At 38.6% G+C, this 25,270-nt stretch overlaps 3 protein-coding genes and 1 long non-coding RNA gene across 6 annotated transcripts; 2 read left to right on the forward strand and 2 right to left on the reverse strand.

The window, feature by feature from the left end:
* Positions 1–391: 391 nt before the first annotated feature.
* On the forward strand, positions 392–7,753 carry LOC134868501 (uncharacterized). The gene is made up of 3 exons (XR_010166290.1): positions 392–480; positions 3,070–3,147; positions 7,182–7,753. It is a non-coding gene; the product is annotated as an uncharacterized LOC134868501 (long non-coding RNA).
* Positions 7,754–8,320: 567 nt separating this feature from the next.
* On the forward strand, positions 8,321–12,441 carry tescb (tescalcin b). Of its 3 annotated transcripts, none has more exons than XM_063889687.1 (8): positions 8,321–8,409; positions 8,499–8,609; positions 9,318–9,387; positions 9,620–9,700; positions 9,812–9,951; positions 10,045–10,106; positions 10,484–10,591; positions 10,672–10,913. In XM_063889687.1, exons 2-8 carry the CDS (start codon positions 8,546–8,548, stop codon positions 10,879–10,881), a joined length of 735 nt encoding a protein of 244 aa, XP_063745757.1. In that variant the 5' UTR covers positions 8,321–8,409; positions 8,499–8,545; the 3' UTR covers positions 10,882–10,913. The 3 variants fall into 3 exon arrangements, with proteins under 3 accessions (XP_063745757.1, XP_063745758.1, XP_063745756.1); XM_063889688.1 differs by adding an exon at positions 10,920–12,441 and having other exon boundaries at positions 8,338–8,609; positions 10,672–10,719; XM_063889686.1 differs by having other exon boundaries at positions 8,338–8,609.
* A 1,632-nt stretch (positions 12,442–14,073) lies between these two features.
* m17 (IL-6 subfamily cytokine M17) lies at positions 14,074–15,584 on the reverse strand. The gene is made up of 3 exons (XM_063889689.1): positions 15,503–15,584; positions 14,969–15,117; positions 14,074–14,846 (listed from the first exon to the last, which is right to left on the reverse strand). Exons 1-3 carry the CDS (start codon positions 15,549–15,551, stop codon positions 14,388–14,390), a joined length of 657 nt encoding a protein of 218 aa, XP_063745759.1. The 5' UTR covers positions 15,552–15,584; the 3' UTR covers positions 14,074–14,387.
* A 1,486-nt stretch (positions 15,585–17,070) lies between these two features.
* On the reverse strand, positions 17,071–24,592 carry taok3b (TAO kinase 3b). The gene is made up of 8 exons (XM_063889002.1): positions 23,867–24,592; positions 22,840–23,076; positions 22,586–22,714; positions 22,240–22,443; positions 21,585–21,824; positions 21,094–21,306; positions 20,778–20,960; positions 17,071–19,527 (listed from the first exon to the last, which is right to left on the reverse strand). Exons 2-8 carry the CDS (start codon positions 23,023–23,025, stop codon positions 19,366–19,368), a joined length of 1,317 nt encoding a protein of 438 aa, XP_063745072.1. The 5' UTR covers positions 23,026–23,076; positions 23,867–24,592; the 3' UTR covers positions 17,071–19,365.
* Between the last annotated feature and the right edge of the window lie 678 nt (positions 24,593–25,270).

A 25,270-nucleotide genomic window follows, 5' to 3' on the forward strand; every position in this document is an offset into this window, starting at 1 on the left:
GAGTGACAGTGTTAGACTGACCTTGGGAGTAGTGCAGACCCTAAGAGAGTAGGTAGGAGTTACAGCAAGCTCCAAATGGTACCATTTTTCTACAATCATTTACACTGTCACCACAGCACCAGACTTCTTGCAGCAAGGCCTGCTGCTAAACCACACCGCACTGGCACAAATAGCAGCGTTAAATAGACCCCAATCTCAGCTGCTACTAAAAACAGGGGTGCTGTGGTCATACCTGTTTGTATACAAAACTGAAGTCAAACAATAATGACATCAAAACTACTTAACAAAGCTAATTTACTTTTCATAATTAATACTTTAAAAACGTACAACAAAGCAACTAAAAATATCTAACATACATTCACCACCCCCTACTCAACCCTACTCGGTGTAATATACCCGGAACGATAACACGGGGTTGTTTCCACGGGGACTGTTCTAATTGCGCACACTGGGAGTTGGAGGGCTTTGGAGACAGAACAGGTAAGGGTTAATATAATACACTGTTGAATAAATCTGTACCTTTACATTAATGCTAACAAACTGCATTTAGGACACTAATATGGCTATTACATAATGTTGATTGAGCCTCTTAAAGATCGCTCCGCCAATCACACTGTTTAATTAACATTAATTAGTTACAGGTTGCGCGACTAATTAAACAACAGGGCAAGAAAAAAACATGTTGGTTAAAATTCCCTGCAGACATAACCCCATGACATGAAGGTGGTTTTTAACCCAACACTTGTCTGTTTCATTATTCTAAAAATATGCTAATATTGTCACAAAATGTCACAACCTATTTAGCCTGTAGTGCGATGAACTGCTTCGCCAATATTCAAGGTCTGTAGGCTGAGATCACCTCCGTTTCGGCTACAAACAAAGAGTTTAGTTTGGGTTATGCATCTGATCAGGCCAATCATTTGTTACAATGTTCACAAGGGTGGATTGGTTTAGGGTTATTTTAGAAAGTGGGCATCTTTTACTGATTTAAGTGGTTTAGACTATTTGATGAAATGCAAATGTGTTACTGCTAAAATAACAATTTGTGCTCTGTTAAAATCTGGTGATCCTCTCACTTTTCATCTACTGGCCTTCACAGATCAAAGTTTTAAGTTATTCAGTTAAACATCTTAACATTGATGGATTAGCACACCCTTTTGAATCGACGTTCATGGTTCCTGGATGATTAATATGATGACTTTGGTTATGCCCTTATGGTAGCGCCCTAATGAGGTAAATATGTGATGTGTGTAGTGAAATGTATTGACCACTATTGGATGGATTGGCCCTCATTTTGGTTCAGACATACTGACCACATTTATTTTTATCTAGCTTACAAATTGGCTTGGGGAGGTAACAACAGATCAGAAGACATGATTATATTGAACTTAAAATTAGCCATCAAATCACAGCAGAGCCAGGCCGTATCGACTGTGATTCATAATTACAGGTTCCTGTCCGCTGTCTAATCATCACAGATTAATTTGCATCTACTCAAAATTCCTCCTCCTAAGGTGTGAACAGCTGTTCTGGCTTTGTTAGCAGATGATGTGCATGTCACATTCTGTATAATTTTGAAATTGTTTTTTAGCTGTACCTTCAAATAGAAAAATGTGACATGTCTTGTTACATTTTGTATACTTTCACATACTTTAGTGCAACACATTTTGCATTGAAGCTCAATATACTTGCATAAAGTTAATTTTTTGAATTTCTAATAATTAATGATGGGTCAGTAAAAGGTTAAAGCATAACTTATTCCTAAATTAACATCTTACAAGTCAATATGTTGGCCTTTAGATCCTGGAGTTCATATACACTTCTCTAATAGACTTTTATTACATTTAAGGTCAGAAAAATTGTATACTGAATCATTGAGATCGACAAAAGTAAGGTTCTAAATGTAAAAATATGAATACCTTGATCTCCCGTATGACCTTTACACATTTATTCTTCACCATGAAACACTAAATTGTATGCCACTTAACCAACATTATAGGGCAAAAGACATTCATTTCATGATTTTCAGGTAATAACCTTATAAAACATGACTGTGTGTTATAGGTCAGGGATGAGCATAACTTTTCAACACTGGCGATGAGCTTTAACAACATGGCCAGCATGCCCTTCTTCAACATTTATTTGAAAGGGGTCCATCTTGAGTGTATGCTTTAAGCAGTATGCCACAGCTGACCAGCACACTTATTTTTCTGGACGATTACCCAAAAGGTGCTGGAACACTGGATTATTTTTTTACCACTCAGAGCAGCATAAGCCCAGCTATGTTTTCCCTCTGGTTTACTGGAACCTCAAGAAACGCTGTAACAAGAAAGTGCATGCAATCGTACCTTAGCAACGTTAACTAGGCATGGCAGGTCGGTTACGCTTCAAATTCTTCGGTGTGTATGGAGCTATATCAAGAGCCTTTATGGAAAAGGGCTGGTCGTGTCCGTTTTTAAGCCTTTCCAAAACCATAAACCCAAGAAGAAAAAGTGTAAGGAATTACTAAAACGTTTGTATATAAGGTGATATAATGCAGCCTTAATGATTGGTACAAACCATTAGCAAACCCTGCAAGTTAGATACATTAAGAACCAAGCACTACAAGACAAAGAATCATATCATTGACTGGCAAGGACACTTACATTTGTGACGTTACAAAGAAAGCAGTCTTCCCAAATAACATATCCTCTATGAAGTATTTCCTCACAGTGCTGAAGCCATCATGCTAGAGGCTCTGCCATGCTCTTAATTTACCATACACATGATCCTTTTTACCTAAAAAAATTACACCCTAAAGAATTGGTCCCACCGTGTTAAAAAAATGTATTTTCCCGCGCAACTGTAACCGTTATCATAAACTGTATATATGCCCTGCAAGAACACAAAGCTAGTTTTCTGTTTGATTGAATCAGTGCACCTTATACTTGAGAACAATGGTATTGAATGCAAATGTGTGACACCTGACATTTAGTGACACCCTGATGGCTGCTATGCTTTTTGCAAATGCTGCTCTCCTGACAGCTTCAAATGATTGTGACCTTCAATATCCATTTGATGCGTTTGAAGCTAAATGTGTTTCAGAAAAAAGCTGGATTGCTCAATCTGGATGAGGAGGGAGCCGCTGCCACAAGTAAAGGAGTTCAGGTGAGATATTGTACTGTGATGGCTCTTGAGGTTGAGCACCATGTAGGGGAGAGCTATGAAGTAAAACTCTAAAAAAATTTAGCAGTCAGTCCTCATTCAAATCCTCACGGGCTTTGAAGCATGACAGAAAGATGAGATTGCAGATACAATGAGGTTTCTCCGCTGGTGTCCCTCAATGATTGTGAAAAGCCTCCATATTTAACAAATGCTCCTTTGCGTTGTGAGCAGCCAGCATAAGTGGATCAGGCATCTCATGAAAGTGCCTGGCTCTGTTTGGAGTGTTCTCAGCCATGACCAACTGAGAAGACACCCCTAACGAAACCAGGACACACCTGAGGGATTACATCTCCTATCGTGCTTGGGAGAGATTCCCCTGAGAGGAAACCACCATTTATTTCCTCACTTCAAACTAGATTTTTAAGTCCTTCTCATAATGCATTAATAACTATTACATTTTCTAAAACTTGCCTGACCTCTCTGCAGCCTTACTGTCTTTCACTGTAACTCAGTTTTGTCTTTGGCTGTCTCTGAATTGCTTGTACTCTGAAATTGATTTCTTTCTGTCTGGAGATCAGAGCATGCCCTGTCCCCGCCTCGGCAATCCCTTTTTCTTTTTTTATATTGACAAACCAAGGGAAAAAAGTGAAAAAGAGACACACTTCTGTTCTGTTATGTGCCATCAGTTGAAAAGCAAACTGAAAGCTGTAAAATCCCCTTTCATGATTTATTGCAGAGGTATGAGATTTATTTTAAAATAAGATTTAGTACAAGCATTGTCATAGCTACTCACAGTTTGACACACAATCCTGTAAAGTAGCCAAAGATAGTGATGGTTTTTTGCACGCAGTATTCTTGTCACGAAATTTTCGTCTCCCCGTCTGGATGTTTTGATTTTAGAACTGGGTCACCTCTAAAGTGATGAAAGCAATTAATACCACCCAAACAAAAGCTGGCTCCTGAATCCTATTTCAGATAAATGTATAATAATGTACGGCATTTCCTATAATTGTTTGATCACCATTCATTTTTGTCACACACTCTTTTGTGATAATCATTATTTTATAATGATAAATAAAGGTAAATACATGATATAAGGAGAGAAAAACACTTCTGAGGCGACACAGATTGGTACTTCACTTATTTACTCTGGGTCAAGCATTTATAAGCACTCTATAACATGATTTATAACACTATATATATATAATGTATAATGTGTCTCAAAGAACCTGTTGTATGGCTTATTAATGTTTAGTATTCGTCAGCAATCAAAACTTCTCCGATCTGGAACATATCACCTTATCACCTTTATTTTTAGAGCCTTAATCAATCTAAAATTATCTGAGCTGTCGCATCAAACAATCTTGCTGTGTTATTGTATAAAAATAAAGGAATCTCTCTCGAAAAGATGTGGCGACAATTGAAAAACAAATATTGCAGTGTGTTGTTCTCCGGTTGTGGATGAAATCACTCAAAAGAAATTGGTTTTTCATTCTTTGCATGAGGAAATTGATCAAAAGCTGGTGCACAAACCTCATAAATAAGCAAATTACACAAATGCAAATAATAAAATAGATTTTTTTGAAGTTAATACAAAGGCTTCGCTCGTTGAAATATCTTTCATCAGTGGCTAATAAGAGGAAGAATATTTCATTTTCATTAAACTACTGATAGTTACTCTTCCTAAACATTGCCTAGCAGAACAAACAACTGATTCCATCAAAGTCAGCTTTACCTATTTGAGAGTTTTTGTTTATCACAGCCTGCCAATTTCTTATGAAGCTCATGTGCCTGTGTGTGTGTGTCATTGGTATCAAGATGTGTGTGAATGGGAAGAATGCCGTGTGTCTAGTGTACGGCTGTTCAGTGAAAGGAGGAGGCAGACAGGTGAAAAGAGGGATGGAGAAAGAGCGAGACGTGTCGCAGCACCCTCAGGACGTCTCCTCTTTCCGAGCAGCTGTTGTCTGAGAGCTGGAGGCAGCACTGCGGCTTCCTGTCAACTCCTTTTCCCACAGAAGCCCCCGTGAATGCAAAACAGGCTCAGGCTGCCCTCTCTCCTTGGCCACCCTTTCCCGCCCCCTTTTTGTCTCCGTATATAAAAGACATCCTATTTTCTCCCTCTCTCTCCGGAGCAGAGTCTGTATTCAAATCAATTTCAAGCCATCAGACGTAGTGCGCTCAGTTACAACACGCTGCAAGTGAAACACTTTCGTAGAAAAGAGCGTTTCAAGGGCAGAGACTGATAAAGAACACAAAATGTATTATTTTTCTCTTCCATCAGGGTTGAGGATTGTGTTCAAGGTGATGCATCAATTCCCCTCCGACAGAGAAAATACTTGAATATGCTCTGATTTGATTAACCTCTTCTGAACCTGACTTTAACTCTGCCCTGTTTTTCAACTTCATTTTATTAATGGGTTGCTCAAATTCAAAGTGGCATAGTGTGAATGGACCGAAACTAGAGTATATGCCATAAAAGGCTATAATCGTTGACCGTATGCATTCCAGTATTTTCTTAACTACTAAATCATGGATACATTTATTTAAACCTGTGATTTTTTTTTGTTATTGTGCAAAGCAAGACTGGAATAACCACGTCCAAAATATGCATCTTTCCTAACGTCCCAGGCTCTTAAAAGTTCCCAAACCCTGGGATGTTCATTTTCAACATTTCCAATATGTGTAGGAATTTGTACTACAATATCAACTTAGTCCAGTCTTACTTGGTAGTACTGTATCTTCTTGAGTCTCTGTCTTCCACCTTGGCCCTGTGTCAATATGTAGGACTTTGTTTTACTTTATATTGTGTTACTGTGTTGCATATTGCTTTATAAAGTAATACATTTGCTGAATGGCCCCCGGAAAACTGTGTTGCAGCACCGAAGTACTGTTTGGTCTGTGGGTATGAACAAGTGGGTGGATGAACAAATAATTACCATAGTGAAAGCACTACAAAGTGCAAGGACAAATGTTATGACACAATTATTTTTTTATCACAGTGACACAATATTGCGATTGGGATGATAAAGAGAAATCACCAGCAGATGGTTTTACGTATATTGACAGTTGACTGATTTACTAGGTTGAATCTATAAAAAAAACCTAATTTACTTAACAATTGATTAGTGTCATAACAACATTTTCATATTCCCAGATAGACTGTTTGTAAGGAGACCGGAAGGTGAAACTACCTGTTAACAGCTGTAGCGCTGACAGCTAATTGTTCATGACTGGAGGATGCAACAGTTACTGACTCTGGAGCTTGCCAGATTTGGAAACAGCTGTGAAGTAGGACAGGTTGGGATAGGCTTGTTACAATTTAATAATGACCTACCCAATTATGGTGAAAGGGGATTGATGGTATGTCATTTGTCAAAACTGAACACCTTAAAACCCTGTAATTTAATAATATATTTAACACTATTAATTCACATTAACACATTTTCATTGTGTAGATTTTCTATACTATACACACACGCACACACACACACACACACACACACACACACACACACACACACACACACACACACACACACACACACACACACACACACACACACACACACACACACACACACACACACACACGTTGCCTTACTCTGATGAAAAGTAAACTGACATCAGGGATAACAAACCTTTTCTCTATTCGTGTTACACTACACATGCCAAAATGGTGCCACCTCATGGTGAATGTTGGTACTACATTGGTTTAATCAACATTACATTTAGAATATAACTAGTTCCACTTTTGAGGACTGCATTACAGTTGTATAAACACGTTTGTGACAGATATGAAAACGTAGTCACTTCCTCAAGTGGTTATAGTTAATGGAAACGTTTTAGACCCTAGGTAGTGTTTGAACCACAAGTTCATAGCAGTTCTAAACAAAATGACATACAGAATCCAACTGGTTTAGTCAGTAGAATACATTTTGGATACACTAGTGTTATATTTTTGGTGGCAGTTAGCACTAATACTGAGTTATTCAAGAAGAATTAACATGATTTTCTTTTTTCTTTTTCTTTTTTTAAAGACATTTGAACTCATCTGAATCATACGGCTAAAGAAAGACTCAAAAATATCTTCATTTGGTGCTAATTGTGGATGCAGGTTTTCAAATTTAGCATAGGGAGTTTTGTGTGTCATATCAGTCGGGTAGTAAAAAAAATGAAAATCAACCTGCTGCTATCATTCAAGATTCAAAGTTTCTAAGAACAGCAGTTGTCAACACAGCCTCACTTAAAGAATGTCCTCATCTAATAAATAAATATGAATGTCAAGATTTCTTTGACAAGTGACTAACTCCAACTGCTGATGAAGATCCTGGTATGTTATCAAAAGCTCTGGGACAGCTAATGGGTCATATTCATAATCAAAAGGGCTCGCTCAGTGTTTGGCATTACCCCAGACTACATTGAGGTCAAAAGAGCAAGGTCTGAAATGTAATACTACAAACTAACTGTGTATTTTGAAGGCCATGTATTATGCAGCCTCAGTAGCGTATAAAGTTATCAAATTAGGATGCCTCCATGCTATACCAAGCAAATCTGAAGGTGTTTTGTTCCAGAAATGGTCAGTTTTTTAAATAAAGACTTGTTTTTTACATGCAACATCTGTTAGCTGATCTAAAAGCTGTTTTTATTGGGTTATTTATTTGTATGACTGTGTATTTATATTTGTTGTGTACTGTGAATAAAATGTCTAAAGGCCTATTATTTGTTGTCTGTTTGAATTCATTTGGTAGCAAACAAATGCCCCATTTGGGGATATCTATCTGAGTGACCTTATAGTTTTGAAATGGCAGTTGTTTATGGCTACACAACTAGAATATTGTAGACTATTTTCCAGTAATTTAGCTTGACATTATTTGCTTGAAATATCCAGAATCTAAATATATTTTTTGTGTGTATTGATGACAGTGTTGCTGGTAAATAACAGTTAAGACAGGTCGGTGCACCTGTGGAAGTGGCTAGGTTAAATAGTGTAATGTAATACTTGCGTTTGTAACGTTACACTTCATATTTCAGACTGAAGCCTTTATTATGATATCTGATCATGAACTGAGTACCGGTATAGTATAAACAAACACAGTCGCAGCCTCTGAATAAATAAGTCTGCATAAATTATTCAAAGGACGGCCTGTTGTTCCTAAATGTGTGTCGTCATAAAGACCTTGTAGTTGCGGAAGTAGCCTGCACCGTGTGCAGAGGATGCGACCTGCTGGTTACCGCGCACACAGAGATCTGTATACAAGCACTCAGGTGGAGATGCATGAATTCGACTCATGACACTCTGACATCCGTTTCAATTCCAACATTTTGTTTATTTCTGACTTGCCTCCGGTCCATAGACTATCTGTTCCCTTAATACGGACTGCTGGAAGATATTTACCGAAGGATGGGTGCGTTGCAGTCCTCACCTGGTCAACCAGAGTACGTGGATCTGGCGAAAAAGACGGGCTGTGAGTATGCTTATCATCATTCTTGTTTTTGCATTAACGGCTAAGCTATTTTAATGTTAAGACCTTAAATAGACACGTAGCATGTGTGGATACATGAGTTCACTGCACCGGAAATGTGACCTAATGAAATAATGTTATTTAAATGCAATCTTATTTTGAAGGGGAATTCCAACTGTGTCATCATCGCCTTGAAAAATCCATGATCAATATTTGCCTTTATTGCGTAACTACACTATTCCAGCAGCTTCGTGGTGCAGTATTACTAAATAATTTACTGCAAGTTAATGGAAGTGTAACTTTACCCAGGTAAGGAGAGGTGCTGTTAATAATAGATCCTGTGCAGTATTGAATGTTTTTACAAAACAAGGTTACAGTAATCCAGTGACTTTTGCTAAATGCAATAAAAGCTACTTTCTTTTACCTATAGCCTTATTTTAAATTGGTGAGTGTTAGAGGCAGGTGTCAGACCACAGCAAACCAGTTTTTTACATACAATATGAATATCTAAATCTGCTGCCTTGAAAGCCTCCATTGACACGTGATGGAAAGTAGAGCATATTCAAAGCAAATGTACTTATTTAAATGTAATAACGATTACTATCTAACAGGTTAAAATATGTCTGTTTTCTTCCATTGTTTTTAGATGCATTTGACTGACCTATTATGTATGCAAACACAACAACTAACTTCCCCTTTTCTATGTTTTAGTTTCATTTTCGCAGATCAGTGTCCTTCATAAAAGGTTCTTGCAGCTGAGCCACAATGGGGAGACTTTGCAGTAGGTTTTTTCCAACTTTTATTCGAGCATTGTGAAATCTTAACTGGTCATTTCAGTTTGTAAAAAACTAATTAGCCTGGCAGCTGACCAGCTTTCTTTGGAAATGGAAACCTGCCTAACAAGCTTTTTGTCTGCACAACCTTAAACAACCTGTATCCCTGATTAAATACAGTATTACTGTTGACTATGTGACTCCATATGCCACTCCTTAAAATTCTTGTTCCACTCTCAGGAGGGATCATTTCAATAGCATCCCAGATCTGGCATGCAATCCCATCCGCTCGCAGATAATAGAGGCCTTCTTCGACAGAAGGTACAGTGATGATTTGAATTTTGCCTGAACTTTTCACATGATTTGAGTTAAGATTCAAGAATGTTATGTCTGAACTGCACAATCTCTGGGCTGATCTCTACATTTCTCAAGAAACTTTCGGCAGAATGGTGAGGGCCCTGTTGAGGAGATCCGCTTTGAGGAGTTTCTAGTGGTCATGTCCCATTTCAAGCCCCCATCACCGCGCTTCGTAGAGGAGCAGCGTGAGAGAGTCAGGAGGGAGAAACTGAGATGTTTGTCTTCAAATCACTTCATCACATGGTTAACATTATCTGTGGTTGACATGCAACTGTTGAACCAAATACTGTGTTTTTTTTTCTCTGCAGTTATATTCAACATGCATGACACAGACAACGATGGGACGATAACCCTCGATGAGTACAGACATGTAAGCTTCTGGTCACTGTTACTCATGCACTTGAGCTGTCACATAACCAGGGAAAATCACAACAATCCTTACTCAGTCTGAGGAGATTATCATGACTTTATCATGTCAGTTTAATGTTGTGTAGGTCTTTTTTTACCGTATCATTTGAACATTTTGGGATCATTTATGGTCAAAAGACTTAGTCGAACACAGGCTTGGCAATTTGAGTGTCTCCAGTCCAACACTATAGTCAGCGGCCTTTCCTGCAACAATTGCTAGCTAATTAAGCGAAAAGGGGAGGAATTTCCTTTCCTCAAGCCTTTTCAGATGACGTGTTTGAGACGTGTTGCTTTTGTAGTAATATTATTTGATTCAACTTGCTGCTCACATATGTCCAGGTGGTGGACGAGCTGCTATCTCTCAGCGAGGCACTGGAGAAAGACACAGCCAAAAGCATTGCTGATGCAGCCATGTTGGAAGTGGCCAGTACTTCAATGGGTCACATGGTACGTGAGCTTCAGTTTAAGTCAAATTAACCTTAGGTTTGATTCATTGTTTGTCTGTAACTTTTCTTTTTCACAAGCAGGAACCTGATGAATTCTACGAGGGAATCACATTTGAGCATTTCCTTAAGGTTGGTACACAGATCACACACTATTATAATACATATGTTTGCAAAATCGACTGTCTTAGTAAATTAGCATACTCTAAATGTGCATTTAAATATGTGATTATTGTAGAATATTTTGCAAAATCAAACAAAAAGTCAGCCACTTTTAAGGAAAGTGAGAAATAATGTAATATTAAACAACATAAAACTCTTCTTTTTTTTAGCTGCTGAAAGGCTTTGAGATTGAATTAAAAATGAATGTTCACTTTTCGCATATGGACACACCAACGTTTTTTAAGTGAGGTTGGTATACTACGTAATGCAGTGACTTCGGGAAAACTCTGGAAACCCTTATAATGCTTTCACTATTTGTTGCTACTTCTTAGTTTATTGCTTGCATGGAAAAATATGCCTTAATCATGTTTGAATAACTATGCAAACTCAATGAAATCATGCAGATGTAGTAGGAATAGTCACTTTGATTGTAAGCAATAATATGAAATAATCAGTCTGCTAATAATCAGCATGAAAGTAGTTGGACTAAGCAATAATCGAATATCCATGTCCGACACAATGCATGCAAATATTGAAGCTCAAAAGATTTAAAAAACGTAATGCCATAAAAAAAATCAGGGATAGAGAGATGTATTGTAATCTATATTTATATGTGTCTTGTAATAGCAATACAACCATTTGAAATGCCTTTTATTCACAAGTATGATCCTCGGTGCATGCTATGCACTCTACATTTGCACAATAAAAACTCCATGAGCGTTTTCCAGTTCATGGTGCGCCTTCCTAGTAAAAAGTAAATGGGTGTGCTGGCATGCAAGAAAAATGCCTGAAGGCAGTATCTGATCAGTCTAAGAATGAAGAAGGACTTTATGATCCACCTAAGAAAGATCATTTTCACTTTATGAAATCACGCATATGATGAAAAGTCATAGAAATATTTTAATATCAGAAGGATGAATAACTTTATATGAGAATTTAACATTTCAAGCCAAATTCAAGCGCACAATGCTTGATTCAACAGCTACTATCAGCTAACTTTAACTCCATTGCTTTGGTGCGATTGTTGAATGAAATACACAAGAACAGTCATCTCATACAAGCCTTTTTAAAAGAATAAATACTAAAGCAGTTTAACAGTCTTAAAAGTGCATGATAAATGGGAAGTCAGTTATAGTGTAAACGTTGCGTAATGACCACAACAACCCCAGTGTGTGATTCTGGCTGCATTCAAGCTCACTATGTCTATCAATACAATAAAATGTCCCTTTTACCTGTTTACATGTTGGTGTAACTGTACAGACAGGTATTGAGTCTTGTTGTGTGCTGGATGTTTACTATCACTGCATGTTCTAACATGTTTTCACATTTCAAAATAACTGACTGTCTTGAATGTTCAAAGATACCCATCAGCACTTCTGATGCACTTCTATATGTTCAGTCATGGCTGTATGCTGCCCTCCACAGGTCGAAACATGTAAAGCATGTTAAATGATGAACTTGCATCTGATTCAATAAATATATTCCTGTGATTTCTACCTTTTTAGTAGGTACATTACCTCGTGAATAATGTTTAATGTGGAGCTTTCATCGAGTACATGTTTCATTGTCTTGATGGTGATTATCATTTTCATTATTAGTTGTCATTTTTCATTCCTTGTCAATGATTCATTACGGCTTTTACTTTGTAAATCCATCCATGTTTGCAATAAAATACAGCATATGTGTTCCAGACTTCTAGTTTTTTACTTTTTCTTTTTTTCCCAATATATATTTCAGTTTGGCTATTTTTCTTTGGTTCTGTAGATAATTGTTGTTGGATGTATATGATTTATCATAAAACTACTGGTTTAACACTTTAAAAACTTCACCTGAGCTCTGATGTATGTTATTCAAATGATATCCAACCGCAAAGACAATGGATAGTAGAGATTAATATGAAGCAAATTCAAGCGCATTGTGTGCATTCATCTTGGCACAGCTGTTAAAGTGGATAACACTGTTGGTCTTCCCTGAGGATAAAGCACTTTAATTGTCCTCTAAATGTAATACTAATGCCTCAAATGGTTCAAGGTTTTCACTTAATCAAGACATAGCTTTATGTTTATCAGATGGGTTTGCATGAAAAGATGTGCAATCATTTACATAGGAGGTGATGTATCCTCTTGATTTTTGTAATCCAGGGGTGTCCAAACATTTTTCTCCAAGGGCCACATACAGTACAGACAAATATATGAAGGGCTTGGCCAGGTATATTGCCTCAAAAGTTAAGTTATAAGTTAGCGAAATCAATCAAATGTAGGTAAATTATTGTTGATACTTGAGTATGCTTTAACAAAAAACCGCTTTCCATACGGTGTCATTTAATTAGTGGGCGGCTCATTCCTGTTTCTTGCTATACTTAGAAGGGATTTTTTTCTAGACCTCGAAAGCAGTAGAAGTGTGATTAAATGCGTTTTGCAGTTGTGCAAAAGTCAACACATTTTCTAACTGATGTGCTGATGACAGGTGGATCGATGGTTACAGGAACTACAACAGGTCCTGGTTAAGTTATTTTAGGCGTTGCATGTTCCCACTCTTGGTGGTGTGGAAATTGCGCAGATTATTTCTCCAAGTCAGGTGCATTAGAGAGTGTTTTACAGCAGAGTCTTGTGACTACTCCAAAGCCTTTCCACAAATACTGTATCTGCTGGAGTATACTTCATAGCTCTTCGAAGTCTTGTAAAGCATTAAGTGGGTGGTGAAAATGAATAGATAATGTAGACTGAAGCAACACTGTTGTCCTAAGGTACCCTCTGTATTTGGGCTTTAAATAAAGCAGAGTTATTACAGGGAACTTGATTCATGACCTAGAGTGAATCCCCATCTACTTCCAGTTTCCTCAGAGCTTGTGATGCGAGGAAAGTTTGGTCAAGCTTAACTTAATTTCAACCTAATATTTGGTATGTTATTTATATATGCAGTATATTTTTGACTTGTGTTGTCTGTTTTTTATCTATTTATATAAAAGGGGTTTTTAGCAGGTTATCAACTTCTCATGTTTTCCCACTCCCACACTTGGGTCTCCATCTATATAAGGATGCAAGTGCGCACATACAGTTATCTGACCCACACACACCCATACACACACACCAACACCTTGTGACTGGCCAGACAGCCCGCCAGTTTCATGAAATCTTTCCTATCCAATACTGCCTTGTGTTAAACCCATGCGTCATTCTTGATATCACACAGTCAGCGTCTCAGCTGCTTCCTGATTTAGTTGTAACCCTCTTGATACACTTGATGTCCAAATATATTGTTCCTCAGATTGTGTCCAGCAAACAAGACCCATGTATCGCATGAAAATCAGTTTTCCAAGACACCTTGTTTCTGAAATTGTAAATATTTATAGAACCACAGTGAGAAAACATAGTAAAGTACAGCTGCAAAGCATCACTTAATAATTCTGTATACAGCCAAACAGCAAAGAATAAACTTACATAACATATTAAACAAATTAAATAAACATAAATTGCATAGAGATACCTTTACACTCAGCATTTCTCTCATCAGAAACAAGAAAATAAATAATAAATACCATAAATAGGCTTCATTACATTGATGTACCAGCCACCCTCAAACTCCCTTTTCTTTTAAAGTCTTTTTTGTGTTGTTAAACTGGCGGTCTAAGGCCATCCTCAGAACATTGTGTTGGTTTGTATCCTCCTTCTGCACACTTGGCTTTTTAGACTCCTCAGTTCTCGGGAAACATTTGACAGGAGCTCCTTGAAGGTCTTCAGCACCACGCAGCCGTAGACCTTCTGCTGGAAGACGTTCTGAGGTGGAGGTAGTGTTGTCGGTCCTCCTGCTGGTAAAGGCAGGTTTGGGAAGAGGCTCTGATAGAAGATGGTTATGATATCAGCCAGGTTCCTGCTGCCAGCGCTGAACCGTTTTAGGTCATTCAGCAGCGGGTTTGTGGGTAACTGTAAGTCTGTCTGCTGCTCGTACACCCATTTAAAATGTGGGAAGAAGTCCTCAAGGTGACTGTAGATGCTTGCTATCTTCTCTGAGGGCTCCAGACCGGAGATGTTGGGGTCGGGGACGTTGCTTACAGACACCTTGCAGAAGAGCTCTGACATTTCTCCTTGAGAGGCTTTCTGCAATAATGTAAAAGAGAAAGATAATCAAGCCACAAGTCTTTAAAGAGGAACAATAGTATCTAGGTTTTCTAAGAAGGGTGGAGTACTGAAAAAGCAGAGGAGTTTATGTGTGCACTCACATATGTTTTGATTAGGTCGACAGATTCCTTCTGTAAGAGTCTGCTCAGCTTCAGACTCGATTGCAGATAATTCCCACACTGCTGGTTTCTGCTTGCTGCCACAGTTCTTGTTGAATCAACAGCCATAACCAGCAGGAGAGAGAGTAAAGCTGCAGAAAAGGAACTGGTCAGTTAAGGTTATCCTACATCCCATCGGTGAAGAACTTGGTTTTAAAGCCACAAGTGAAGTAAGGAGTGATAAGATAGACTTCTGCTATATTATCAGTTCTGACATTTTGTAACAACATGTACAAGTATAGTAAAGTATGTTTAAATACCAGCAATTGTCAGTCTTTGTAAGTATTATCCAGACAGTTTAAAAACTAAAAGTGTTAAACAGTCTGTGTTTAAAAAACTGTGAAACATTCAAATTGAATCTGACACTTTTCATTCAGCTTAACAACAACTGTAAGAATGTAACTACAATAATGTAACAAGTGGCAATATAATATGCTGTTTTCTGTTTGAATTTAAATTAAAAGTAGTAAAACTTACTTGTTGCTTGTTCCATAAACCGTTGCATACTCTTTACATGACCATTCATTCTCCTCCCAGTATCACAGGCACATTGCACGAACTCGTCATGATCACACTCCTTTAAAACTTTTTTTAAAAGACAGAAAACCACACATTTGTCACAGGAGGAAATGACGTGCACTTTGTGAGGCAACCACATCTCCCGGAATTTCCTCCTTTTTCTAAGATGTGCATTTTCTTTTCTCCTTTTTTCTCTCTCTCTCTCTCTAACAAGTGGACAATGCCCCAACATGCCTGAGCATAGAGCAGGCAGGGACCCTGTCTTATTGTTTGAGTGACCATCCAGGGTAAAACAGGCTATTATAAAATAATAATAATAAATAAAAACACTTGCAAGCATTGATGCCTGACAAAGCTACAATTGCATTTTAAGTTCTATTTAAAGGAAATTAGGTGTAATACTAACTATCTGTGGTAAAATAGTCCGGGATCAACATTTTTTACATTAGCTGTGTTTGCCAAATTCTTTTTGCATATTTTTGCAGAATTTCAGCATCATAGCTGCTAACAACTGCAGTTCAGAAATGTGTATTTTCATGTGTGCGTTTTCACAGGAAGCTGGCAGTCAGAGGAAGTGCATTACTCAATCAGAAACTTTTACAAGTGCGTAAAGAGGGAGGGATTCCTTAGCTCAAGTAAGTGATGTCAGAGACTCTGCAAGTCCAAGCTTCTGCTCATGTTATCAGAGTATGTGACAAGGAGCAAAATACGAAAATACTGGCTTTTTTCATGACTTGTTTAATCTTATCTTCGTCACTTCACTTCCTGTTTGGAGATACCCGATGATGTGTTTAGCCAGCTTTCTACATCAGAGGGTTAACGAGAGGTCAGACCACATGACAGACACAGATCACTGGGAGTTGATCTGATCCAAATGTTGTTTTGACATTGCAATAACATATTTTTCGCAAGTAGCCACACTAGATGCTGCATTGCCATCAAACTACTGACTACTTGAGAAAAGACAGGGGAACTCGAAGCACCACAACACTGTCAGCACTACTGCAGGTAAACGCTAACCACTCTGCTGCCATCCGCGGGGCTTTCCACTTGCCCCAGGGGATAAAAGAGGGGTTTGTGGTGAGGAGGGTAAGGGCTGCAGAGAATTCAAGAAAACTACAGTTGTATTCCTGCCAGCACATACAGTACAGGCATGCCCAAAAAGCCCCCAATTAACACCCTAAATCAAGCATGTTTACCCTGAAAAGAAAGGAAGCTTAGAAGAAACTGGACGCTCCTGCAGTGTGACTTCCCTCTCACCTCCTGTTCAAGGTTCTTGTTTTCAGAATTTATCTTTGACCTGCATGTGTGTTTGTAGTTTCACATCTTATTAAAATCAACAGCATTTGATATGAGGTAGTTCACAGCAGTCACATCACACCAAAGAAAAAGCAAAAGTAAGAAGTCCTCGACCACATACTCTAAGTAGGCTCTTAAAGGAAATAAAACCACAAACAGTAAGAAACGCATTGTCATAAGATGCAGGATGTCGATTGAGACTCCTTTTTTCAACAGAATCTCTTTTATTTTGTCTTTGAACTGCACAGGAAATGGTGAATACGGTTGTTTAGGAAAGTCCCCTTTATTCTAACTAAATACATCTCTGTAGTAACTCAAAAATCACACAAATTGTAACCGTTCTGAAGCTCTCAGGCAAACCTTATTCAAGCACCCCAGTAGCACTCTTTTTTATGGACCCATTTGTCCGCAAGGCTCCAGTTATATGTGACCAGACAAAAGGCCTTACTGCATATGAGAAACTTTTTCATCAAATTTCAGAAAGTTTGTGAAAATGTAAAAGGCTGAAAAATCTAGAGAAGCCATTCAACTTCAGAACACACTCTGGTCAAACATAACAAATTCAGATTTTTAGGTTTCAACGTGTAAAACAAGAGCATTTACGTCATATTGCCATCAGAAATTGAATATCATTGTGTTCCTCTTTTTAAAATACTTTGTTACTTCAGGGGACATCTTCCACCTTTCAGCCCTGTGAGGAACATGACCGAACATTAATACATATTGTGGCTCTGAAATGAAAAGAGAAAAAAACTGGTAAAGAAATACCTGCCAAACATAACAGGGTTGCATTCAAGACCATCACATTAAACAATGTTTCAAAAACTGACCCGTGATAAAATAGTATTTATTTTCTCATACATATACTTCATTTTTAGAGGGTTTCACTGCATGGGGTACTCGTAATATGTCATGAGTGTTTGAAAACTTAGTAGTGATTTGACTCAGAGGGGTTTTCAAAATGCTTTACATTTTGTAAAAATCAATCGTTTCTCCAAGACAAAAAACTACAAGGCTAAAGGTGGTATTAGAAATTAAGCACCAAACAATTATCTTTCCATTCAGTACAAATGGAAACATTGTGCAACCTGTTCAATGACCATAATGAACATGGCAAAAAATATGTAAATCTGATCATTAGACACTATTTACTCAAATGCAATCTGGACCCACATGTTGTGTTTGCTTTTGTAGAACCGTCGCTCCATAAAAGATTGTGGTGCTGATATTATAAGAAGTCCATGGTTCCATCCACCAGCATTTATACAATCTGAGAGTCTAGTGATTTGACTTAGCAATATATTGAGCTATCGGATGACCATATCTCTATATTATAAAACAAAAAGAAGCAAAAATCTTTATCGTTAAGCTCTGTTATCAGTAATAGACCAATGTCTCTGTATGTTCTAGCTATATTCTCATGTACAAATATTCATATCAAAAGTTATACAGCACAATTCTCACCATTTTCCTTTACAAGAACTCTGATTAGTGAACATTAAATGATTCACATATTGAGATGAAACCAAAACAAAATGGTGCCGGCCTCAGTAAATAAAATATAGATATAACAAACACGGAACTTAAAATCTGCTTCAGGCACAACTTAAATAAAGGCATTTGTGAAATTATCATATCAAATATGGCGCTTATGTTCAGTATCCATAGGCTTAAAACAAAAACAAAAAAATGCTTTTATTTACAAACAGCTAAAATCTCTGACAGATTCATGCTTCACTTCACAACCTGAATTTGTCCTTAAAGTGCATGCAATAATAAGCAGTTTTACCAAGTGGGATCTTGTATTGTGATAACGGGTTGATCAAGCTAATGCCAATTGATTCTACATATCAAATAAATAAAAAAAGATACAAACTGTTGCCTAATAAAGTGAGAGACCACAGTATACTGTATGCATAAGCACAATATGGAAGTATGAACAAAAACAAAACGTAAAAAAAAATGTATAAACTCTGACTTTATCCAGTGACCCCATACAGTAATATTCACATTCAGAGCATAAAATAAAAAACAAAATATAAGAAAATCAATAAAAAAAGAAAAAGCAGCTTAACACCACGGGGGAGTCCGCAGCTCACATTCCACAATGTCCCTCCACGTAGCACACATTAAGCATCATACGAACATGATGGGTTTCTACTTAAACATATCAAAGTGCCAATTTTACTAAAATTTCCTGAATTATTCAATTCATACCAAAAAGGAGGAAATGGCATGGAGGAAAGAGTCTGTTATTTTTAACACATACGTTTTTGAGATACATTGACTAGGTTTGCTTTTTATTGACATGTTGTTGTAGATTCTTTTTGTTTTATTTCCCCCTTCAAGTTTCACAAAAGAAGTTCTCATTGCACGTAACACCTCCGTTCAAAGATGCAATATCTAAGAGAGAAGAAAAGCAATAGAGAAAGTTATCCAGCTTTGCCACTGTGGACGTGACAAACGGTCAAGTGGATGCGAAAAGGGCACGGATATGTTGTCCTCTAAAGATAAATCCACTTTCATCTGGTGTCTTCTTTGGGGAAGTCCAGAGATCCCAGGCTTCCAAAGCCGAGACTTCTACTTTCTGTGTCAAAAGTGTTATTTTCTCTGTCCTGGCGCTCAAACAAGTGCTTGATCCTTTCAGTGCGCTCCTTCTGAAGCGCGACCAGTTCCTCTTCAATCTGTAATCACAAAGCATGACAAAGAGTTATTTCCATATATGATCTTCAACTTTGCTCTGGTAGAGATGGGGCTTTGTCATCAGTTACTCCAATATATTTCTACATGAAACGTCACTAAAGTTAGATTGACAGATAGATTTTAGTTTTTACATTCCTCAAGGATTAATGAGTCAATGATTGCTCTCAAATGAAATAACTGAAATGTCATTTAGCACGGAAATTATAACTATTGCAACAATTTCAATTTGTTTTCAAGGAAAGCCATTGCCAGCAATTACCTCGTTCAGCTTCACAAATGTGGGGATTTGCCGCTTATCTTTTTAGCAGAGTATGTGATAGTAAACATGATTATTTTTCCCTATTTGTAAATTTGAAGACCTTTTCTTGGGATTTACAGTAGATGGCAGGCAGATGTTTTAAAAACATGTTCAGACATTTTTTACACGAATAAATCAATGACTTAAGAAAGTCACATTCATTATTAATAAAAATAAGTTCTAAGTTGAAGTCCCTTCATTAAGTATTTTTCTCCAATGAGCTAGTATTAAATTAGAGAGTACTGTAGTGCACCGTACTGTCTGGCCATGCCCCCTAGTTGATGAACCCTTTTCATTTTGTACACTGTAGCTGCTTTTTTCTATGATCCCTTTCAAACGTCAGCTTTGCATTAAAGATATTTCTATGATGAGTTACATTTCTTTCACTCTGTGCCTGTCAATTTGAAAATGCTGATGCTAGGCAGGTTCAATGTTTAACATTATAGTTTAGCTTGGTAACGGGCTAACATTGCTAATTAGCTCTAAACAGAAAGTTCAGATAAGGCAAAGTATTGGACAAACCAAAGTGTGACCTCATGATGACCCCCCCATACTCCCCTCATACTACCTCCTACCCTCCCTTATCCAGAGGAACACTACATTTCATGAAAATGCCTCCAATAGTTGATTAAGAGATTCATATTTTTTAAGTCAAGATGAGTGTTGGTCGGCTAGAAGTATTTGAATAAATATTTGATTTTGCAACAATAATTGTATCATAGGTATAAAGTCAATGGGCCTCCTAACAATGACAAAGTGATGCCAATGTCAACAAAACAAAAAAGTATTACGAACAATAAAACGCCTTTAAGTTTTTAGATGACCCTATGGCTTTTTCTCAGGCCCCAGCTCTATTATCCACGTCCTCTTACATTGTGGTATCAGGCTGCATTCATTTTAAGTATTTGAGAATGGCTTGGATCGTAAACCTACCTTCTGTTCAAGGTGCGCTCTGCGTATGGAGACCTTCTGCTCAAGTTTCTGCTGCTCTCGCTCATGTTGGGTCTCCATCTGTGACTTGGTTTTCCTCTGGTAGGCGTCCAGGAGCTCCATCTCTTGCTTCAGCTGCTGCTTCAGAGCTTGGCATTCTGCTTCCTGCTCCGCATCTAATCGCATCTAGAGACCCAGCGAGACAGAGGTAGTTACAAAGACATTACCAACAAGCATAGGTTGAGCCTCATTCATCAAACTACAGGCCAACTTGAGATGAAGATGTAAGAGGTTGATGCAGGTAATGTTGTTGTCGTACCGCGTGCGACGCCATCATCTCGTTGATGCTCTGCTCATACTGCTCAGCCAGGATGGCCAGCTTGCGTGTCTGCTCCTCTTTCAGGCTTTTCAGGATGCTCTTGTGGTCGCCTTTGGGGGAGACCTCCAGCTGATGGTTCCTAAGAGCTTTGTACTGCTTGTTCTGCACCTTGCACGTATCCTGAAACTGTTTCTTGATCTGCATCTCCAGCATCTGCAGAGGTAAAGAAAGAGGAATTAATTTAAATATCTTGTTCTTTCTTTTTACATACCGATTGTGAAATGCAATAAAAAGTTATCTAATTATGGCCAAAGAAAGCCAGTTCGACTTCAACAAGGATGCAAAATAGATCATTTAGACATTGAATGTGTAATCATCCTTTACTGTCATGACCTTTATGTAAAAGCAGAATTTTAAACCCCTTGAAATGTACTTCCTGGAAATCCACTCGCTAAATAACCTCATATTAGCTCAGAGAAAGTAGCAAGCACCTTGAGGTTTCTGGGCTGCTGCCGCTGCTCTAGAGTGTGTTTTCTGTGTAGTTCTCTCTGCCGCCGGCCGTTGTACTCCTCCTGGTTTTCAAGCTCGGTCTGGTGCTGCAGCCTCATGAGTTCAGTACGTAACTTCTGCAGCATCTGCAGCTGTCGCCGCTCCATATCCTGCGTGGATTCGTCCTGCCGGATCATCAGGGCATGCTCCATCTCCTTCTGGGTCCCCTTCTTGTTCAGCTCCTGGGGAAACAAGTTTGATGTTTGGTTTTTAACATGTATGCAAATTCAGCTTTCCAAACATTCTGTAAGGCTGGTTGGTTTATTTATGGATATTTAAACTAAAAAAAGGAATAATAAATGTAGTTTTGCAGTAAAAATAAATGTCTGAAATTACCCCTCTTGGTTTTTTGACGCTGGACAGAGTAGCAGTTTGAAGAAATCGCTCAAGGTGCATTAATAATTCATTGATTTATCAAACAATAAACAACAAATGATTAAATTAACTGTAGCAATATTCCTTAAGTATATTGTAAGTCATCCATATAAGAACCCTTTTTTTCTGGGGAGTCTGGTGTTGATTTGGTGATCACTGACACTGAAGATCTGCACTATCTCGTTACACATAATGTTATGTAATGTCAGGAGGTATCATTACCTCTCTCAGTTGCTCCTGTTCAAATTCGTGCTTCCTGACCAGACTCCGCCGCTTGAGGGCCCTGCAGCTGCGTTCGTAGACCAGCCTCTGCTGGTCCAGCAGGAGAGACTCCTCCTCAGCCTGAGAGCGCTGTATTGTTTCTTTGTGCCTGGACAGACGCTCATACTTCTCATCCTTGGGTGTACAAGGGTCTTCGCTCATCTCCTATAACATGGAGACAAAATTGAAAACAGAAAAGTGTTGTTAATTATCTGAAGACAATCTCAGAGAGAGTGCATTTCATTATGAACACAGATATATAAAGTTAGATCATAAACTTTGCATTGTATTTGTTTGTGATATTTACTTCTTTGATCTTGTCTTTGCAAAGCCTGTACTCTTTCTTCTGATTCTCTAAGAAAGTAGCCAGCTCTTTCTTTTGCTGAGCAACAATCTGTTGCTGGATCCTCCTCTCTTCCGCTGCAACAGACTTAATCTGTGAAGAGACATTCAAATAATCAACACCCTTTATTGACTGTACAGACACAAGTTTGCCATGGAGTGCCACCACTGAGTAGTTTCCACCTCATTCATAAGTACCACCAGCTGTCAGGGCTGTACCTCTTTGTCTGTTTGAGCAGCGTGCCGTTTGGCCAGTCTTTCCAGCTCAATGTAAGTGTTGTTCGCATGTGTCTCTAATTCCTTCTGCAGCCGGAGCCTATGCTCATCCATCTCGGCCTTTAGCCTGTTCTCCAGGGCGATCAGCTGCTTCTGGTGCTGCCGCCGCATGCGCTTATACCCAGACATCTGCTCCCGCAGCTCAAAGTCCTGCTCATGCTCCTGGATCTACCTGATGACCTAGACGTAGGAACACAGAAAGCAGGAAGTAAAAGAAACAGAGCAGGCAGAGCAAAACAACTGCCATGATGGAGACAGAAGGAGGGGGGAAGACAGACAGCTGGTAAGTCAAAGGGTTATGGCCTAAAACAGAACAGTGCAAACAACAAGTCTGCAAACTAAAGAAAGTAATCAGTTTGCAGATTACGTCCACAATAACCCAAGAACTTAACAAGGGTTGAAACAGAAGTCTCACAATCCTTTTGGGTTGACGGTATCAATGCATTTCAGCATCAGATTCCCACAAAAGCAGTGAAGTTCATCAAAATTGAAGAACTGCTTTTTAATCTAATTCTTACTCTTGATAAGATTCAACTTGTAATACTAGAAAGCAGCATGCATTAATCCATCAGTCACCTCAGCAGCAAACGTCTATGATGTCATTGTTATGCTGAAGACAAATCTGTGAAATTACTATTTAAGATATGACAGAGGATGTGGAGATGCACCATTTACAATGTGACACAATCTCATTGGTAATAGACATCATAGAATGCATATAAATGCAATGCACACACATAAAAGCAGAGGCAGAGAGAGGGAAGCTGAGGATGGAAAAAATGACATCCATTAACAGGATCTGGTTGCCATGACTACAGATGTACAGCTGAGAACACAGACACCCCCCCTTCCCTCCCCTCCTCACCCCCCGTCGCCTGCACGCACACACGCACACATGCACTAACACACACGCGTTTTTTATGCAAACGGAGAGAGAGAGAGAGGGAGGGAGGGAGAGAGAGCTCCGTACCAAAGATGCTGATTTGATGGTGGCAATGTGTTCACAGATCTTGCAGTCGAGAGACCGGCTCTTGTGAGAAGTAGGCCGCAGCTCTGGCCTGGTGTCCCTGTGCACAGCCTCATCCCTCACGCAAGCATGGTCCTGCAGGGGGGGAGGAAAAGGAGGAGATAGTGGGGCTGGGTGCTTCCCAGGCCCTCCGCACTCGCTGTTTCTGCTAGAGCTGCTATTATTGCCGAATCTCCCTGAATGCAGCACACATCCAGCTTTAAATGCATCCTTCCCCTGCTTGCTCCCCCGCTACTGTCTGCAAGTTCTTCCTACGAGAGAGAAGGGCATAGCCAAACAATTGCAGGCACCACCGAGAAGGCAGCTACTGGATGTAGTCGTTTTTTTTCTGGCGTCCCCCTCTTCTCAAAGAGGAGGAACCAAATGGCTCCGGTGGATACGGGTGAATTATGCAATGCCTACCATTGATAATCGGAGAAAGATAGCTGAGGGATGTATGTTACTGCCACTCTTCTTATCCGTTTCAAAATGCAAGAAATCTTTGGAAGGAAAAATAGTTTTCCTGTGTTCCAATGATCGCATGTGGTGCCATGTCTAAAAATATTTGATTCAGATAAGGCACATCCAAACATGGTTTTCCCTCGAATATGTCGCTTGATGATCCGTTTGTATTCCACTCGAATTTCTGTCCTACATTTACAGCGCACTTGGTCATGGTAGGTGGTTCTGGTGCCTTCTATTCATCTCTTCTCTCTGTCCCTCTGCTACACTCCCCCTTCCTTTAAAGAGACACCGCAATACTACAGGCACCTCTCAACCAGCCTCAAGTTTTTTTCACGTCAAGCTCTACCACCGGATTATTTTTGAGAAATAAAAATGTTAAGAACAACACCATTCATTGATAGCATACATGCTGTCAGTATTTGACCAAAAACTGAATTATAATAATTCATTGTATAATAGTGTTATTTTTCATTAGAAATGCACTCCTTTTCTTCATCATATTTTCAAAGAACTACTGCTTCATAATACCTGTTATTCTTTCTGATGTTTTCTCCTCTACTTCATTAGCAAAAGACTGGAAAATAAGACCCATCACTTTGCGTTAAAATATTAATATCATCACAGGCAAAATAAATATAAGCATCTCTGCCTAAACTTTATCATATCTACCAGCGTAGATGTGTTACATTTATCATTCCAGATGTATTCCAACAACTTTTGCACACTGCCCCATTGCACCACTGTATTAGCTACTGTTAACATGTTGCATTGTCGTTCCGAATATGTATTTATATTTATAGATGCTAGTCAAATGTTGATGTTAACCTTTGTCTTTGCTTTAGTTTCATGACTATTTCTGTGAACAGAAATAGCAAAAATAACAGGTGGTCAGATTCTGTGGCT

Source organism: Eleginops maclovinus, chromosome 8 (genome assembly GCF_036324505.1).
Source record: "Eleginops maclovinus isolate JMC-PN-2008 ecotype Puerto Natales chromosome 8, JC_Emac_rtc_rv5, whole genome shotgun sequence".
Taxonomy (NCBI): domain Eukaryota; kingdom Metazoa; phylum Chordata; class Actinopteri; order Perciformes; family Eleginopidae; genus Eleginops; species Eleginops maclovinus.